Below are 20437 nucleotides of genomic sequence, written 5' to 3'. Positions count from 1 at the left end.
CAGCGATGCAATGGCAGCGCAGCAGCCCCTGGGAACGCTTGTGGGAGACGCAGACCCTCCTTCTCCAACTCAATAAAACACTGAGACCGTGAACTGCAACGTTTTGCAGTTCAAAACATGCAGGCTGTATGCTGACCTCCCGTAAGGTCCTGCCCCTGGGGGGGAACAGCCCCGCACACCAGCATGGGCTGGGGGTGACCTGCTGGAGGCAGATCTGTGGAGCAGCACCTGGGAGTGCTGGGGGACAGCAAGTTGCCCATGGGCCAGCACTGTGCCCTGGTGGCCAAGGGGCCAGTGGGACCCTGGGGTGCATGAGGAGGAGCGTGGCCAGCAGGTGGAGGGAGGGGATCCTTCCCCCCTCTGCTCTGCCCTGGGGAGGCACATCTGCAGTGCTGGGTCCGGTGCTGGGCTCCCCGGTTCAGGAGGAACTGGGAACTGCTGGAGAGGGGCCAGCAGAGGCTACAAAGCCGATGAGGGGGCTGGAGCATCTCCCTTGTGAGGACAGGCTGCGAGAGCTGGGGCTGTTCAGCCTGGAGAAGACTGAGAGGGATCTTATCGATGTCTACAAAGAGCTTAAGGGCCAGTGTCAGGAGGACGGGGCCAGGCTCCTTTCAGTGGTGCCCAGGGACAGGGGCAACGGGCACAAACTGACACACAAGAAGTCTGAATTTCCTCTGAAGACGAGGCAAAACTTCTTTCCTTTGCAGGTGACACAGCACTGGGACAGGCCGCCCAGAGGGGCTGTGCAGGCTCCTTCTCTGGAGACATTCCAAACCTGCTGGACATCACTCTGTGCAGCCTGCTCAAGGACAACCTGCTTTAGCGGGGGGTTGGACTAGATGATCTCCGGGGGTCCCTTCCTACCAGTCTGGGATTCTGTGATTCCAAGACTGGTTTGTGCTGACCAAATCTCTTCCAAGACAATGGCAGAATATGGTTGGTGCTCCAGAGCTGGAGCAGCAGCAGCATCAGGGCAGCTTTAAATCAACATCACTGCAATGCCATCAAAACCCCATTCATTTTTTTCTGTGAGAGCTCTGCTGCATTGGACAGATGTATTAGCTTGGGAGTGTCTGAGTTCACTGGTGTGTTTTACACGGCCTGTTGTTGTAGGCAACATTTATAAGGGACCTGATGCTGAGACATGAAGGACCATCCTCCACCCTTGCGTAATTCCTAACCCAAATGGAACTTCATGCTCTGGACAAGAAGGAATTGAACAACTTCTCTTCCTTCCTCTTTCCTGGCTAGGTAAATTATTCCAATTAGGCTATTTATTTCAATTTCTGACTCAGTTTTTTTCTGGAACCCAAATCAGACCTTTTGGGTGAATGAAGCAAGGGTTGGGTGGAATGACAGAGGGGTAAATACAACCCCTCAGCAGGTTCTCAGCTCTGCTTTTTGTCAGACTCTCAGGAAGATAATAACTCCAAAGTTAGCTGATTCTGGGGGTTTGTTTTCTGCCAAATCAAAGCCACGTCACCGTCAGGAGAGGCACCAAGCTGCACACCAGGATTTCCACTCTTCCCCTCCTCACTCTCATCTTGCAAAGGAGCTGTTGGCTAGTACCAGCGCAAGGACTGGGGCATCCCCTTGCCCACCATCACACAGCTACAGCAGAGGTATGTACGCTGAGCCAGTCCTATTGGTTTCCCTCTGTAGCCCACGGAAAGAAATAAGCCCTTTAAGAGTGTGACTCATCTGACCCACTTTAGACTCTACCGCAGGATGCAATTAGGTGCGATGTGCACTGCGAGCAGACCTCCAGTGGCTATAAAGCTGCTCAGGTGACTAGCTCTGATGGACAGACCTCCACAGCAGATGTCTACGTTTACCCAGGTTCACCCCCACTGCAGCAGACTTACTTGGAGCCGGACTGAGCCTGTCCATAAACGACGTCCTGCTTGCAGCTCATCATGGGCTGGGCATAGACCACATCGGGCTTGTTGCTGGAGGGGCAAGAGAGAGCCCGTGCTGGCATTTTTTTACTTGTCCTGGTAGTTCCTTGCTGGGTGCTACAGCTGCTGTAGATGCTCTGGCGGTTCAAGGTCGTCTTGTGCTCTGCCCGGCCCCCCACCTGACTCTTCCTCAGTGTGCCCCGGGGCGGTTCGCAGTAGAGGTCAGGCTCGCTCCGGCTGCTCTTGATGTTCTGCACAAAGCAGTAGTCGCTGCCGGCCCTGGTGGGGCTGCAGACAGCCTTGCTGTAGTGCTTGCTGCCCCAGCCCTCCATCTGGCTGTAAGAGCTGTAGCGCCTGTTCTCCACATCCCGCTTCAGGGTCCCGTTGTACAGCTGTCAATGAGAAAACAGGAGGCAAAAAAATTAGGGAAGGGTTGAGCTGCAGATCGACATTGCCAAGCCCACCCCTGTGTGGGTGTCATGGCTACCAATTCCCTATGCCTCTCGGGTATTTTTGTCACCCAGAATTTACGAGAGGTTAGCCCACCTGCAGGCTTACGAAAGTGCTAAACCCTCCCTTGAAATCTGGGGGCACTTAGTAATCAGGCCATGGCATCCAGGAGCTTGAAAGCAGAACCAAAAGCTCAAACATGACCTTGGCAACAGAGAAAAAGCCTTCTTTCCAAGAAACGGGGTCTGACCCCACCTGTACTTAGAGGAACTCACATCACACCTCCTGCCATCACAGAGAATGATGTCCCATTCTGACCTTCCAGCACCGCCTGCATTTATTTTTAATTTCCCTGTGATATTTCGCTCCCCTTCCACCTCTAAGTTCCTTAGGAAGGGAGTAAAGGGAGTGAGAAATCACTAAGAAGGGATTCTTGAGTCTTATTGTGCCAAGAAACAAGTGGAGACAATGAATATCTGTTTATGAGTTACAAGGTGTGTAGTATCAGCTCATATAATGGGGTGTTCTGGGAACAATGAGGGATGCGCAGCAGGAATTGAGATGACTAAGCCAGGAAGAAAAAAAAAAAGAATACGACAGTAAAAAAACCCTGCAATTAGTCAAATGAAAAAATGGTTTTAGCTTGCCTGCTGTCAGGTCAAAATATCTTCACCGCTTCACCAAAAGTCTTCCAGATTTGCCCCAAGTACACCAGGACTGAATCCAATATTCTATTGCAATGTTAACACTTCTGGACATTCAATGCTGGCACCTGGAAGCCTACAGGGCTGTATCCAAGTGACAGACAAGTCACCAAGGTATAAACTCCGGAAAGAAAAAGAAATAAAGCTATTTTCCTGTTGTTTACCCCATGTAGTGATTTTTCCCACTGCATCCCCCTGAGCATGCTGGCAAGCAGATCTCTAAGACATGCAGCAGACCAGCATAAAAAGAACTAAAGAATAAAACTGCCTGCCTCCTCCCCCTGTGGTTTATCTCAGGAAAGCTCATCTATGATCTCTTGTTGGGCCAAGGTTTCTTTTCTCACATAACTTTAAGCAGCACTACTCTGGATGCCTCTTCCTGCAAAAGTCACCCAAGGATCCCTTGGGCTGGGAAAGAAAAGTCAACACCAGCATCTTATTTCCATAGAGGCTCAAGGCACAAGGTGTGAAATGCCTGTGCCTGGTACAATAGTTCATGTCACTGAAAAAAAATCCATATTTCCTAACCTAGAAACACCCCATGTGCCAGAGAAATTGTACCCTCTGCGGGCTCACCCTGAGTCCCGCTGCCCTGCCCCAACTGTGTCCCAGCCCTGAGCACACTCAGCATCATTCCTGTCTCCAACGCTCTGCAGATTTGTCATTATGGTAATTAATTAAGCCAAATATTTCCATTAACAAACTGATCTTCAAGAATGCAGCGAATCCTCTCTGCTGTGTCCCAGAGAGTTGCACAGGTAACGGCTGAAAACTTTTTAAAAGGGGCTGCCCAGCAGGCATGCCGTCTGGATAAGGAACCCTTTAGTCCAGCTACGCCAATACCCAGCTTGCTCTGTCATCTGAGCGCCAGTCTAAAGTAGTTTTCATACTTTCATTCTGCAGGTTTGCATCTAAACAGGTGAGTTGCTGGAAGGGAAGAAAAGGGGAGCAAATTCTCTTTGCATTTACTCCAGAGGACACACAAAAAACCTGTTCGTACTGCAGCGCAGCAGGTAACAGGTTTGGTGCACACTGCAGAGCTCCAGGGATGTGGAAGAAGAATTGGCATGTGATAAGAAGAGCAAGGATGAGGCACACGGGTAGGGGCCGAGTCTCAGGGGCTCCCCTTGCTGCGGGGCAAACCCACTGAAATTTCCAGGATGGCCACACGTGGAGGTTCTCCCCATCCTAGTTTTGCTTTGGATGCAGCACGCACACAGCAACGGCAAAGTGACCTTTCCTGAAGCCGTGATCTACCCTGCTGCGGATGAGTATGTCCTTCTAAGGGTGATATCATCCACATTTTCCCTTTATTTTCCTGGGTTCAGAAACCCTTGGGACAGTGAGGGCCAGGCTGGGGATGCAGCAGGAAGGTGTAGGGTGGACTTTGCTGCTCAGTGGAGCAGGGAACTGACTCCCAGGGCTCGCCACTGGCAGCAGCTGGCTGGAGGACAGAGCAGCAGCTTGTTAGATGTGAGCCCTGTTGTTTTTCTTTATGAGTCAGTACAAGCCGGGATTATTTTGTAGGGCTGTCAGAAGCTTGGCAGAGCTGTGGAGCCCCGAGGCATTTGCTGAAACCAATTCAGCTAACCATGGACAAGCTAACTTGTTATTTATCTAAAGCTATTGTTTGCTCTCTAGCATGCTCACACGGGGTCTCCACCAGCAGAGCAGGGGAGGGGTGAGTGTGTCTGTGTTTATAGATATAGAATTATCAATTCTCTATTTCCTGCTGTGTTTTATAGTGGCATATAGCATTGTCCTCTTTCTTGCCAGCCCTGAGATGGGTGAAGTAAAGCGACCGCCTGTTTGCAAAGACACCTTTCTGCAACACAGGGAGCCCTGAGCGGCAAGTCAGTGCAGGTCCTGGCAGGGCGGGGAAGCCTTCTGCAAACTCATGGGAAAATAGTTCCCGTGTGATGTGAAGCTCATTACCAAAGTCAGTGCATGACTTTTATTGCTGATTCTACCAGATGCTTGGCTGAGCCCATTTTAATCTCTTTCAAGTGGCACGGACCTAACTGGTATCTTAGGATTCCTCTTTGCAGCAGGAGCCTGATCCAAAGCCTCCAGATCAATGAGGAGTCTCCTGCCAGCGGATTTCAGACCTGCTTGCCAAATAGTCTCTATGAATCCTTTGCACATATGTAGCTGGCCTGATCACTCCTTGATGTCGGGAAAGTGCCATGTCTGTGCCTTAAAAGCAGCTTGGTCAGACTAAAACCCACATCCCCACTGCAGATGTTCACCAAGCTAAGTCAGAGACCTTTGCATCCAACGCTGGAGCAAACGTGGCCAAGGGAATGGGGTTCCCCACATTGTTATCTCTTTGCTGGATGCAGCGATCAGAGAGATAGGATGCACAGCAAGGTAGAAGAGAGGCACTCTGCCGTCTGGAGAAGAGATGACAGCTCTGAAGGTGAAGATGATGCTATTACACAGTCTGTGGTTTAAAGAGCCACCTGACAACAATCTCGTAGCTTTTGCTGATGCCATTAGGTGCACAGATGAGCTCTCCCTATGCAGAATAGCATTAGTGAAAGGAAATAATCAATCTCTCACCTTCAAGCCTCATGAACCGCCCAGATTTCCTAACACCCTGAATTGCGTGTGCCCACTGCTTGTAAGTGTTCGTATGGGGGAGGTGGGCCGGGTCCACACCTTCAGGAGTGCACAGAAATGCTGGAAAAGACAAGGAAGTCCCTCAAAGCAGGGTGGAGACATAAACAGTGATTCCCTCTGTGCTGCAAGATCTGGAAAACACTTCAGAAGACCACAGGCTGTCCCCAAGACTTCTCCCCACGGCACCTGAGGAGTCAGGGCAGGGTGGCCAGTCCGTCCTTTCAGCCAGCCGCTGGTAGTCCCCTGCACTCGTGGGATGCTGGAGGATGTTCACGTGCAGCCAGGCAATGCCACCATCCTGAATTTTAACTTGAACTTCTCCTCCCTACTGTGAAACGAGCGTGTGTGCTGAAGCCAAGCCTTGGGAGCCCGTTCATTCATATTAAAACAAGGAGGGGAGGTGCGGGGAGGAAAGGCAGCGAAGATGAACCCTGATAGCGCGCAGGTGCTCTGTCAGGCCCAAGGAGTGAGCGCTTCCCTTCGCTGGCAGCAGCAGGGACCTGCCTTTAAAGTACTGAGCAGTTGTGGATCACCAGTTCCCAGCCTGCAGCGTGGGACCATTACAGGAACATCCAGCTGCCACACAAGACAGGTACATAAATGTCTCTAACCTCTTATTTCAACTGGAATAAAACTGGTGCTAGAGAGAAAGTCAAAATGGCATTAACCCAACCACTAATCGTGAGTCCTTCTCTGTCTTTTTCTTCCATAAATGCTTCTGTTTAAAAGGAAAAGTCTCTTTCCTCGTCCCACTTTCCAGAGAAGCAGAAGCACAGAGCAAGGCGCACCAGCCCCGGGACTCACACTCCGATCTCAGCGCTGCCTTTCCGTGGCGGAGGCCCTCCCAGATAACTGGGTGTTTCTGACTCCTGCATCTAAGGACGCCATCAGTTCATTACCTAGCTCTAATTTTTTCCCTTGCAATTTGTTTGTTTCTAGAGCAGCAGACAGACAGGAGTAAAGGACTCCGTATAAACATGTCAGGAGCAGGTTTCTCCCAGGCTGGAGGGCAAAGCACAGGCAATGCAACATGACAGCGTCCCACCCTGAGTGATGGGTGGGGAAAACTCTTGATGCTACTTGCGAAACGCTTTAGCTGCTCCCTACTACACACTCCGTTGCAGGGACAAAAAATTGCAAAACCAGCAAATATATTGTTTATCTATTTCTGAAATGCTCTTTCCCACCTCTCCTGGGTGCTGCCTTTCTGTACGCTTTTTCATCTGATTCTTTATGCAGCTGGGATTTAGGTCTTGATGGTTCAGTTTTTTCTGGCCAGGGAAGGTAATGTCCAACTTGCTACGCCAAAGCATATAACCTCTTGCAAAACTTCATGGGGGTGGGGGGTGGGGGACACACGGGACAGGACAGGACGGGGCGACTGGGGTCAGATTGAGCAGTGATGTGCAACAGCTATAAATCTTTGCTTTCTTTGATGCTACCCAAACTACTCTAAAATTGAGGTTCCTTTAAATTTGAATGTGTCATCACAGCAAATGACAAGTTTTGCCCTGAAACTCTTAGGGAACAAAGCTGATAAAGAGATTTTTGTCCACAGAGGCAAAGCCAGCCAGGGATAAGAGGAAGTCTTCCCATCTCATGGCAAACACCACTCATGCAGATAATGCATTTGAGGGAGAAGCTTTGCAACACACCGAGAACATCTGTTTAAGAATCTCCATACAGCCTCTAGTGCAGAGGAATCACCAAAGTGCACTTTTCACTAGTGCCACAATGGACATGATTGCCACAGAAGCCAAGCTGGGGCGGGGGCAGTGCAGCCTAGAGCCCGAGACCCCAGCAGTGGTGCCTGCGGAAAGTGGTGGTGAGCACTGGTGGCCTAGTAGCCAGTGGTCCCCAGCTGCCATGTGCCAGGATCCAACCCAGTTAACCGCTTTAATTGGAGCAGCATCAGGCATGCCAAATATCCCTCGGTCTGGGAGCAGGGCTGCTCTCAGAAAGGTTCCTCACGAGAAGCCCCAGGCTGAGGTCAGCCCTGCGGGGACGATGGTCTGCTCACCCTGCTGGGGGAAGAGCCCCCAACACCCAGGAGGTGCCTCCTACCCTACCCAGCACAGCAGGGGCTGGGTGCCTGTCTGTTTCCTTCTTGTGGAGATAACAGCATGGGGAGGTTGGGTGCACCTTGTCCTGACACTGCATCATCTGGACAGTGTCAAAACAGACATGGGACCTGGGACCCCCCAGCCTCTCTTCCAGGGATGGAGCTGCCAACCCAGCAGACCCAGGCAAGGGCAGCATTGCTGTGGGGGGAATTAGAGCCTCAGAGGGTCTCTGCTGATGGCAAGCATCCTGGTTCCACGTGCTGCCTTCCCTTGGTGCCTCGGGCTTGGCTGGGCATCTCCAAAGCTGTGTCCATAGTCAGGGTGACCAGCACACTCACTGTAACCCATAGGCCACTGGACCGTGGCAGTGGCTTCGAGCCCAGTGCTAAAGAAACCCCATTTTTGGGGTGGCATTGCGATGTCAGAGTCAAGGGCACAGCTCATGCTGAGACTTCTCCTGCCATGACTGCACTGCTCTAGGTGCCCAGCTTAGCTTACTTTACCTCCCTCAGGTTTGTCTGTGTAAACTGTGGTCACCATTGCACCTTCTGTGGGACCTCAGGCACTACCTTATGTGAGGACAAAGCATAGCCAGCTCGTTCGGTCGAATGGCTTTGGGAACTGGTGGCCACTCCTAACTCACATCACCAGTAGGGTGGCACTTGACTCTAAGGGTCTTCTGGGCTCCATCCAGCACCTGGAGTGAAAGATGACCTAAGACGGAGAGGTCTGCAGTCACTACTGCACCCCTTGCTGCATCCCACCGTGGTCACTGTGCAAATAGGACGGGGGGCTTCACCCCTGAAGCCAACCCCTGGCACATGAGCCAAGGAAACCCTGCAGCCAAGCGCAGACCTGCTGCCCTGAGTGCCTCTTTCTGGAGTGGTACCTGATTTCAGTTACCTGCACCGATAATGAGTAGGTACTCATCGCATTGCTAATTACAGTGATGCTACGAACAAGGCAATCCACAAGAGGAATAAACAGAAAATAGTCTTTAATAATCAGTAAATCAAAGGTTTTAGTCAGCAATGTTGACTGATCTGGAGAGACATCTTCCTCCAGATCTATCCTTTCTTTGCTCAAGTATTTGAACACCAGTATCATAAGGTTGGGAAGGAAACTCAGAAGCAAAAAGCCTGAGATTTCCAAAAAGACACAAAACAAGATGAAAGGAGGAAGTCAGGAATAATAGTTTTGAAGAGCTGTGGGTGAGACAGATACCTCCAGTCACTGAGAGTCACCATCTAAGGCAGTGCTTTATAATAAGGTGATCTAAGAGCGGTGTCTTAAGTTGCAGGTGCTGTGGAGCAGCAGCATAGGCATGGATTGCCTGTCACACCTTTTTAACTCCAGAAGAATTAAGAGTAAGTAAATTTCCTGAATACCATGCTGGGTCATTTCCCTGAAACATCTGGATTTGCCTGTGCATCTCAAAGGACTTAGTGACTCTCAGAAACACTCACAGCACCAGCTCCAGCCAGAAAGAAGTCCAGCAATTTTTTCTTCAAAAATAGATTTGATTTATCTTTGTTTTCACGTCTCAGGAGCCAGGAATTACAAATAGGAAATGTTTTTTTAGAACGCCTGGAACCTGCACAGACTTCAAGCAGGTCCATAGACAAAGGTCAAAGTTAACCCAAGCTGGAGGCTGGTTGTGGATGTGTATAAACCTGTAACACTTTTCTGGAAGAAGCGAAATGGTGGAGGTTCCTCGCTGTGGCTGGGGAGTATGATGTCTGTTAAGCTTGTTAAGCAGATTTAGGCTTGAGGTTATAAGTTCCAATGGCACTTGGGACTCATCGCCCCTAACTGCAGTCATCTACCTGTTAGGTGACTGCTCCCATCCAGCTGCCAGTGGAAGGAGATAGGCATCCAGAGGGGCTGATTCATCCTGACCTGACAGATCTCCAAGATAGAGGAGATGAATCACCTCCTCGTACTTCTCCCTTTGTTGGCTATGGGAGGAGTCTAGACGACTTGTTAAGACTAAATGGCTGATTTTCAGATAGACACAGTTAGGTAAGACAAATTTTACTGTGAATCCTCCACAAGTCCTGGTCCCTTTTTCTGAAGTAGCCCAGGTCCTGCAGACTTGTACCAACAATTTCTAGAATTAAAGGTTTGTAAGACACAAGTTTGGAGAAAGGCCTTCCCTCACCAGTAAATGCAGAAGAGCCCCTCAGGGAAAAGCTATGGACTGCATAAGTCTGTGGTGGACTAGGAATGAGTGAACTGCTGTGTCCATGGTGCTCTAGGGTGTCTAGTGGAGACCCTGACCTTCATAACCATCTTGTACGCTGTTCACCACACTGTTGGACTGAAGTCCCCAGCAGCCAGTGGTATTTCTAAGTACCAGGCTTCTGTCCAAGCTGTTGTAATGATCGGGAAGAAGATCAGGGATGAACAAAATTAAACAATAATCCTCACACCAGCAACACTAGCCTCAGCACCACCTTGGCAGCATGAACACAAGCTGGAGGGGCAGCTGCAGAGTTGGAGCTTAGCTTCCTCTCTCTCTAACAAAAAAAAGACAAAACCCAAACAAACAGCTAGAAACTACTGGGATGGCTGGAACAGAGCAGTTTTGCTTAGACAAAGCATAAAAAGCTCCACTCAGAAATCACAACAGACAAACAGCAACATATCATCAAAACAAAACGTCACAATCATTTGGCTTATGAACATCAGAGGCTCCAGCTCTGGCTCTGGAGGTCCCTCAGCTGCAATTTTCTGGTGGCCACAAAACCACTCTGGGATGCATCACTGCCTGCTTACCGTGCTTAGACCCTGCTGCAGAGCCCTAGTGATGGAGATGGGCCACTTGGCTGGATGGACCTCTGCTCTGACCCATCAGAGTCACCCCTTTGGTCTTAGAGCAGGCAGAAACACCTCTGCCTGGGATTTAACCGGCTCAGCAAAGGACATTAAAACAAGTCAACAGACAGCCTGCAAATAAACATTTCAAAGACGTACCAGTACTCTCAGTCCTCCCTCCTGAACACGCAGTAGGTAGCAAGCCTAGCAAGTGACACTGCTGCCTTGAAGCAAGCACACTACCAAGGCCATTAAGAAAGGCAACAAATACATCTTTCTGAAGCTGAGGAATTCTGGTGCTATGAACAGGCAAAGGATCTGTCAGCTACCAGAAAAAGCTTCAACCCTCTGTTTGCGTGCTTGAAACCAACATAAGCACCTTTCTTGGTTCAACCCTTTGATGGTCGAGAGGGAGCTGCTTTACAGTCCCAGAGTTGTTGAAAGGAGCCCTTTCTCTTTCCCGTATTTAAATCCCAGATCTGTGAATTGCTCCTTTCTACATTATAGCTGATGAAAACCAAGGCAGAACAGAATACAGGTCTGAGGTGGAGGGGCATCATAAGCACAAATTGTCCCAGTAGACGATGGACTGGCCCGGAGTGATTCCCATGTACCAAGAGTTTGTCACCAAGGACAAGACCAGGACCTCTGTGGGATGTATAAACTCAGATTGCACAAAGACAAGTACTACCTCACCTGTGCTTTTGCTGGTAATCTGTAATATTTTGTTTGGAAATCACCATGAGAGAAGTGGACCTCCTCTTTTCCAAGCTCTGAGAAAATCTGAAAAGGTCTGCTCTAGCATTGAGATTGGGAATAGCAATACAGTTGTAAAGCAAATCCCCTGACCATCACTGCTCAACCACATTAATGTTGTTCACAGAGGAGTTTTGGTACATGGAAACAAAAATGGAAACTGTTGCAGATGAGCAATGGATGTGCCCTGAACTTGAACTGAGTTGTAAGAGTCTGATCTCATGACTGATCCTTCAGACAGCTTGAAACCTCTTACGCCGTGTGGATATTTATCCACAAAACCAAACTAAATCTTGTCCACACTAAAATCCCCAACGACATACAACATAGATATAGGGTCCTTGATCATCCTCTTCCATTGCATTGAATTACATTCTAAGATAGCCACAGCCATGTGCAATCCCTCTCTGGCAAGTTTGTGAAGTGCTGTGATCTTCCTACATGACTGCTTCTGCTAGAGGGTGCTTGCTGTACAGGTCACCTCAAGAGTATGCCACAGTCCCCAGATAAAAGAGTATCTTACCGGGTAGCCCCAGCTGCTGTTTCCTGTCTGGGTTTTGGCATAATAGCTGCCCCGGGATGTCCCGTAGCCGTAACCATCAGCTAAACCATCGTACATGGAACCTGTAAATGGAAAAAGCACAGTCAGCAGGAGGAAGAGGTCCCACAGGCACCCCTTCAGAGCACAGTGCTGTTTTTTCCAGTGACTTTAGTTACTAAGGAATAACAGAGTTAGAAACCTTACCAGGGACACAGGAAAGACAGGCAGTAGGTTGAGCTCTTGCCATTGCAGGCAGCTCATAGATGTTCATTCCAGAAGAGCTCTTGGAAACTCCAGCCCTCAGACCACAAGCAACTGCCTAAGGTTTTCAGCAAAGACTAAACACCACAAAACGTGTGACAAGGGCAGATGGGGTCAGAAACTGGGCCAATGCCTTAGGTCTTTGCTGCATGAGAAGGTCTGGATGCTATTTTGTGCTACACATCCTGGAAGGTCTGACCCTGAAACATACTTCCTCTACTCTGACTTGGAGATAAATAAAATTTGCCACTTGTCTGAAAGCAAAAGCCACCTGCAACCCTTTCACCAGCCTGGCTTTCCTGGTCTGGCTGCTAACAATCACATCAACACAAGCAGCCCAAGCAAGGCTCACTAATTCAACCAACAAAACATGATGGATAAATATTTAACACCCGGGGATCTGAAATAGTTAAACACTAAAACACCTGATTGCACTGCCTTAAATTTCAATCTTCCGTCTCTAAAAGATCACTTTGTGTCTCAACCAACAAAACATGATGGATAAATATTTAACACCCGGGGATCTGAAATAGTTAAACACTAAAACACCTGATTGCACTGCCTTAAATTTCAATCTTCCGTCTCTAAAAGATCACTTTGTGTCTTTGTACTTTCTTTTCCTGGGAATGTATTAAGCTCCATCATTGTTTTGGGGGCACTGGGGAGATCTGTGAGATGAGATCTCAGATACATTTTGTAAAGATGCAGATGTCTTGGATCAAGAGGAATACACCAGCCATTTCTACTGTTTCTCAGTGCTTTATTCAGAGTGCCTGGATTTGCCTGTCCCAGCCCTACTAAAAGCTCTTCCTACTAAAAGCTGTCTCTCCTCCGTAGCCTTTGGCAGTGTAAACTCTGGATCCATCCTAACAGTATTTTACTCAATGCTACATTCATCACTACAAGAAAAATGAAGCGAGTCATTCCCTTTCCACACTGGAATTCCCTTAACCCCCTTGAGATGGTCCAAAAAGAGTTCAAGTTCGTTCACTTACATTTTTCAAAGTGCTTAATAATTGTGGCATCCCAAGTCCCGTTATGAGGAAGTACAAACCCTATACTCCAATTAACTTCCAGGGGAAGCTCTGAATGTCTAACGAAGCACAAAATCAGGACTTACCTGTCTTAAGTTATGCACCTAAACTGGTGGGTAATGTCAGAAATATCCTAATCTCTCTGATTGTTTGATAAGACTCATCTCTTAGATAAACTGGATAAGCTCGACCACAAAAGCCCTGAAGCCACTCAGGTCTTCTACAGCCACTGATCCTTCAAATAAATCTAGCTTATTGCCTTGCCTAAGGCACCCAGAACCTGTTATGGTGATTTGGTTTGTGGCTAAAAATTCTTGCATTTTCTCAGGAAGATGATTCCTGTAGATGTGGTATAAATAATGAGATTTGCTTTCTATTGTCAACAAGAGAGGAGCAGGACTGGACAGATGGCAGCATCTGAAGAACATCACTGAATGCAGAATAAGCAACAGCAGAGTAATTTCACAGACATACACTTGTGCAGGAAACCACAGGACCTCGTCTGCCAGTCTAGAGACTTGGTGGGCACTGCTCCCTATTGATATTGCTCCAGCCCTGACTGCTTCATATACACGAAGTTGCACAGAAATTGTTGATAAGGCAAGGAAACGGCCATCGACGTGCAACGGGAGGCACAACTCAGGTGTGCCTTTCACCTTGTGCTTCCCTGCTCCACCCTGGGCTTTCCCAGGAACTCCAGATCAGGGCATTAGTGTTTGGCTTCAGCAGAAGCCAGGCAGGGCTCGAAATGGTAAGTCTGGGCCAGTGATTTGCCAGGGGACAGAGCTAGCCAGGAACCACAGCTCTGAGTGCAAAGGTAAAACAACCCCATGATAACAGTTTCCTGGCAATTCCTTCTTACAGCCAACCTCTTGTTCTGTGCAAACATCACCTCACTGCAGGCAGGAGCTCCTGGGAGCACTGCCCCATGCTGTGAATGAGCAGTTGGAAGAAAGGGCATGACTCACAGCTTCACCTGACCGGTCCTCCCTGGGGACCACACTTCTCCTTTCAGGATCCATTCTTGCCATGCACTGCGCTGAAGGCTTTGGGTTTGAGCAAGGAGACACCAAAAATAAGCCAATTTAGGCACACCTCTGATTTTCTTGTATAAACTCACCATGACGTGGCCGAATTCAATAGACCATGCAGTTCATGCAAGTTTATGTTCTTCAGTTGTTTAAGAGTTGCCTTCACCTCTAAGAACTTGTATAGAAGAGCTTAAAAATACATAATTATATATAACCTCAAATGTTCAAGGCATTTTGAAGCCAACTTGCTGACTGGGGACTACTTCTGGCACCACACGACTGTGATTTTTTTGCTTGGAGAGCTCAGTCTAAAGTCCAGGAAGAACCTGGGAATTTTCTGATGGATGTGGCTAAAGGAAACATCATCTTTATTTAGTCCTGCAAGTTTAGACGGTTCTCTGCCTGGTTCATCTAAAGAGTCAGCCTGGAGGTGTATCGCCAGCCCTCAGGGGAAGGGAGGATGTTCCTCTTTTCAACCACCTTAAGGGTAAAGACCACATAAGCTGGTCACAGGTCCTGAGAACTTGGGATAAAACCAGACTATCTCCTGAAAAAAAAACATTTTGGTAGGGGCTGGAAATGCTTTCTGGGGGAGATGCCTCCTTGGTACTTTTTTCTAGCTATGTCCATATGCCTGTGTCCCATTCGTGGTCATCCAAGCAGCTGTTTACGTCTCTTAAGTGCCCACTTGCGCGTAGACAAACACAGAGCCAATTAAACCCACTGTATTAGCAGCAGATAACAGATGGGATGGAGGCAGAAAAGACATGGCTGAGAATCCCTTGGATGAAGCACAGGCTTCCCAGCAGCTGTAGTTGTGGGCAGAAAATACCTCTAAGGGGCTGCTCAGGTGCTGGCTAGGCTGTCATAGGGACCCCTTTCCCCTGCCCCCAAACCATCATTACCCCAGGGCATTTCCTTCAAAACCTGGTCAATCTAAAATCTCATTTCTCTTCAGTGGCACAGTTCCCAAGGGTGAAAACCAACTACAACAGGTAAGGATTGCAAGATCTTGCACTCAATCCCTGTGAGCCCCACTACATGCCCACATGGCCCTCCTCCTTCTCCTCCTCCTCTCCGTAGCGGTTATGGATCACTGCAGAGCAAACTGCAACTTCTATCCAGCCCAGCGTGCCTGTGCTTGATGAGTTCACTGCTGTCTTCAAAGGCAGCTTCACACCCCTTGAAGCTAAGGGACTGATGGCAAGGAGAACGGCATTAAAAATGGCATTTTTCAAGCACGACGGTGAAAGGCTTCAGCCAGACGCATAAAGCTAACAGGGAGCACTGTGGAAATGGATGCATGTTAATAAATATTAATCTGTGGCAGGGAAAGGCAAGACAAGAACCAGTCACTGGTAGCACAGGCTAGACAAGTTAAATAATGAACTATGCACGGCTTTAAAACAATAAGGATGATTAAACATAGGAAAAACGTAGTAAAGAGAAGAGGGCCTGTGGGAGGCACAAAGCAAAGCCTGGCTGCTTCCAAGGGGAGAAGGGTCAGTGAAATCCCAGAAGCTGAGATCCTTGCTTCATTTCTGCCCTCTGTCCTGTGAGCTGAAGGGTTTCGGTGTTTTTCTATACTAATAATCTAAGGTTTGTGGAAGAGTGGATGGCGTTCACTGAATCATCTCATGCTGTAGGAAGGTTAGAGAGGTCTTCGAAAGACTTACTGTCCCTAACATCTCTTCTTCCCTTCTCATCAGAGCAATGCCCCCCGTCAGAGCTAGGTCAGAGCGAGGCCAGATGGCTATCCGCCCAGCGCAGCAAACCTCCACATCACAGCTCAGCCGTGAGGCAGAAGGACACGGCACTCCACGGCTGGGTTTCCTCAGGTCTTTGCTCCCTGCTCTACCCTGCCAGCCAGTGACGAGTCCCTGGCAAACCTTTTCTTTAGCCAGAGGACTTTGCAGACGAGCCCCGTTGGCTCCAAGGAGCTGGTTCGGCTTGGCCTTTGCTCCTGCCGTGCCACGGAAATTCATTTTCCCTAGAAAACAGCGTTACTTGCAAATTCAGAGGGAGCCATCCAGTTAGCTGTTCCCATGGTGAAAGGGCAGGTGTGTCCTAGGCAGACCCCCAGAGCCAGAACCCCAGGAGGGGAGACTCTGCAGACCCCGAATGCTGTGGCTGCCCTTGGGAACACGCTGCTGGGCTGAGAAAAGCCCCCACTGCGGGTGGGGGGTTGCGCTGCCTGCACCAGGCTCCCGCTCACTACCCTATCCCAGTGCGCTCCAGTTTGAGCCCCAGCGGCTCACCTTGCCCTGCTGTGGCTTGTGCACATGTTGGGTGACACCTTCAGAGAGCGGCCACAACTCCTTGATTCACTGGACTGCAAACAACCAATTAATTTTATGTATCAATCAACAAGCAAGACATGGAGGGAACATCTGTTGAACCCCTAAAGAAACTCCAGCTGGGATACAACACCACCATCCCTGCTACAGGCAAGAGGGGTCCATGTTCATGCTCTCCATCCTACGTACACAGGCACATCCATTCCTGAAGCTGGGAGAAGCTCTGCACCACGCTTCGGCTCCTGCTCAAACCACAGATCCAAACACAGCAAGAAATGGCTGGACCCGGACCAAGAGCTAACCAGCCACGGGCAGGAGACCGTCGGGGTGGGGAGGGAGCAAAGCACCTCAATGTTATCAAGGGGCTTTGTGAATTCCCCAACCTGTGCTGCCTTTGAGGAACATCTCTGAGAAACCACGGAAGGAGGCAGGTAGCTGGTGTTGAAGGAGCATTTGAACAGGCAGACATCCACGCCTGCCCGACCCACGTAGCCTGTCTGTAGGAAATATTAATGCTCTTTGTTAGCTCTGCCCAGCTAACCTTTGGGCCAACAGCGGTAAAAGCAATACTTGAAAGCTTAGTCTGACCCTCTCGGGCTTCATCCCAGAAGAAAACCCCAAGAACAAATGGCAACTTCTTGCCCTTCTGGGATTCCATCCAGAAATGGCCTGAGAGAGCAGCTGCCGGAGTGAATCAGCCATCGGGACCTTCGTGCTGGCCAACCTCCCTGCAGCGGGAATGGGGTGGCCTCTGCCCCATGTTTGGAGGCAGCTCCTGGGAGCTGGTTGTGACTCAACTTCCCTGGGACACAGAAACCAGAGCTGCACATTTCCACGCAATTCCCATTCCCAGACATTTCCAAAAGTGTCTGGAGGAGGGGTTTAGCTTCAGCCTGTCGAGCGGAGACGGGCAGCTTGGGAATTTGTTGGGTTTTTTTAGTTTCCCAGAGGTTTCACCTGGGCTCCTCTCCAAGCAGAATAATCCCCCTCTGCCTCCCTTCCTTCCTGCCGATGGGCAGCAGTGGGAGACATCTCTCTGCCTGCTCCCCTCCGCTGGGAGAGGCTGGCAGAGCCCCAGTCCCCATCCAGAGCCTCTCGTCTCATCCTGGTTTGTATTTTATTTTGTCAGCTCTGGCACCATAACACCTTAAGCAATGAGCCCTCCCGAGGCAGGACGAGATGTGCATCTTCCATTTTGGTGACAAAAGAAAGCTCTCCTTGCCCTGTCCCCCACTTGCCCCTTGGAGTCTATGTCCACAAACACACACAAAAAGAAAAAGCAGAGATTTGTTCCTGGCGGTGCCCATCATGGGTCACTGCACACACGCTGCCCACCATGGAGCTGCTCTATTCCCTCCACTGCAGTAACGCCACACGTACAGCCAGGATGGCTTCTACGGGCGCACCACCTCCACCCTCACCCACAGCCTAGTGCCACCCATCTTTTCCTGGTAAACCAGCCCAAAACAAGTGTCTCGACCATGACACCTCACCAGCGCTGGATTCAGCCTCACGATCCAGCTTGGAAAAGCTGCCGGGCAAGCCATAGCCCCTGAAAGAGATGGCAGAGGCTGACGCAGCTCTCCCAGCCTTCCAGCAAATGCCCCTCTGCATGCTGCTCGCTGCGGACACAGCTGAACGGTCCAGTCCCACCCCCAGCACCCCTCTCCCCCCCAGAGTCTCGGGCTTATCCTCTTCCCAGGGAACCCAACCAGGCCACTGAGCTCACTGCAAGCTGCCGACAAAAGCACCTTTGAGAGCCAGGAGGTTTTGCACTGCGGCTGTCACAACCCTCTGGGTTTTCAGTTTCCAGCTGGGGAAAGCTGGGGTTCACCTCCAAATCAGCTTTCTCCAGATACAAGGATGGCAAAAAAAAAACCAACATTTGCCAAGCCTTGACCCAAAGAGGAAGGTATTCCAGTAGGAAACCTGGCTCCAGGACTCAGCTGACTGCTTGCTTTCTCTGGCACGGACTCAGCGCAGAGCATCCCCACGGAGCCAAGGCAAGGCAGCACGGTAGGAAAGGACACCTCTCCTCCTAAGCCATCTCCTTCCTACAGCTCAGCTGGGGTGTCCCGGAGGCTCCCACACTTCTCAGCCTACAAATGGGAGACACGTTGGGAGCTTCAGAGGCAATTCTCGAGCTTGGGTCTGTGTCCCGCAGGCGGGCAGAGCCTGCCCTCCGCCTGCCGCACACTGGGTGCCAGCTCCCCACGGAGCGGCGGGACAGCAGAGCTGTTGGCCTTGGCCATCCACAGGGACAGGGCTGGTGGAGGATTCCAACCATGGGGGCACTGACAGAGGAAGGATTTGCAAACATGAGGCAGCTACTCCAGCTTTAGAGCCAAGGAACAAGTGGTTAATGGCACCACACTGAAATGCCCGAGCACCTCAGGGATGCGGAGCAGCGCAGCGCTCCCAGGAGCCCAGCTCTGGCCAGGAGGGAGCCCATGCATCCAGCTCCCGTGCTGTCCTAATGCTTCCATCCAGTGCAATATCAGCACCCCCTGCCTGGGGTAGCCCATGAGAGGCGCAAACCGGTCTGTGCCTCACAAACAAAACCCCACAGAAGCACCCCACAGCATCTGCTCCGTCCCCAGACAGGACCCCCTCGCTGTCCAGAGCGCAGTGGGATTTTACCTCGGTTGGAGTGGCCCACACTCGACGACACGGATGACTTTTGCTTCTGCCGCTTCACCGTCATCATCACTTGCTCTTGGACCCGCTGTTTTCCCGTGCCCTTAGTTTTCAGCTTGTGGTCCGAGGGCAGAGCCAGAGTGGAGCTGGCCTGGTCTTGGAAACACTCATACGCCAACGCTGTTTTCAGTGGAGAGTGAAGCATGGCTGCAAGCAGACCGTGGGGCTGGGGGGAGAGGGGGCTGCACTTCACCTGAGCGTGCACAACACAAGGTGACAGCAAAAGCGTCTCGTGCTGGGGTTAATCTCCCAAACCCCTCCTTGCCATACGTCCCCCGGCCGAGGGTGTCTCAGGGCTCTTGCTCCCGGCTCGGCTCCCCAGCGTGTGAGCAGGCACACCCTCTGCCAGACTGGATATACAGCCCTGCCTGCACACACCCACACGCTCCCCGCCGCGGCTCGCTTGCAGCCCCCACGCTGCCGCTGCAGGGCACACGGCTCCCCGCTGCCCTCGGCCCAAACCTGCCTCCCCCAGCCTGTGCCCAAAGGGAAGGGTCGACGGGGCGGGCGGGTGCCAGCGGGGAGCAGGCAAGGCTGGGAGGTGTGAGGGCTGGAGGTGGCCATCACCGTCCCCTTCACCACGAAGGGCTCGTGGGCAAGGCTTTGTGGGTCTGGGTAGGAAACGGTGCTCTTTGGCAGCCGGAGGGCTGGAGTATCTCCCACACAGCCTGCACACCTTCTATTTTATTATTCCCCTTAGTCCAAACTGGATCAAAGTGGTGTCTGGGTGCCAAAAGCTTGGGGATGCCCCTGCTATTAGGAGGCAGCATTGCACATGCCCTGGTCAGAGGAGCAATGCTGCCTGCAGACCCGTTCCTGCCAGGGGGTCCAGCCTCCATCCCACCAAGATGCCCCCTGCACAATGTGTCCAGCTCCCCATTTGCAAAAAGCTTCCCCTGCCTGCACAGGTTGCAAATCCACCCCGCCGAGCCCAGGACTGCAAGGTCACCTGCAGAGCACTTGAAGTGGGGGTCATGGAGGATCCTGCTGACTGTAGGGTGCTCTGTGTCCATGGGGGTGAGACCTCTTCCTAAAGGGGTCTCACTTTTTGCAGGGACAGCCCTATGCAGAAATCAGGGCAGCTGCCAGGTAAAGAGCTGGGGTGATCTTTGCAAGGGTAGCACAGAGGAAAATTAGACTTTTTACAAGCAGAATAGAAGATAAAGTGGCTGTACAAGAAATGACATGCCAGGTTATGAGCAGAGAATTTTTCTCTCTGCCAAGCCACACTGCAGCAACTCGTCTGCAGAGAACCGAACACCTCAG

General features: G+C 50.6%; 1 protein-coding gene across 1 annotated transcript in view; it reads right to left on the bottom strand.

The window, feature by feature from the left end:
• Positions 1-19420, bottom strand: part of PKP1 (plakophilin 1) — a 42443-nt gene extending 23023 nt beyond the window's left edge. Inside the window, exons 1-3 of the mRNA XM_040616627.1 lie at positions 19115-19420; positions 11834-11934; positions 1866-2290 (exon numbers count right to left, since the gene is read on the bottom strand). Of these exons, the coding sequence (XP_040472561.1) occupies positions 1866-2290; positions 11834-11934; positions 19115-19316 (728 nt within the window). The 5' untranslated portion in view covers positions 19317-19420. The remainder of the gene's footprint in view (positions 1-1865; positions 2291-11833; positions 11935-19114) is intronic.
• Between the last annotated feature and the right edge of the window lie 1017 nt (positions 19421-20437).

This window comes from Falco naumanni, chromosome 17 (genome assembly GCF_017639655.2).
Source record: "Falco naumanni isolate bFalNau1 chromosome 17, bFalNau1.pat, whole genome shotgun sequence".
Lineage (NCBI taxonomy): Eukaryota > Metazoa > Chordata > Aves > Falconiformes > Falconidae > Falco > Falco naumanni.
This window is presented reverse-complemented; position numbering and strand designations above follow the sequence as displayed.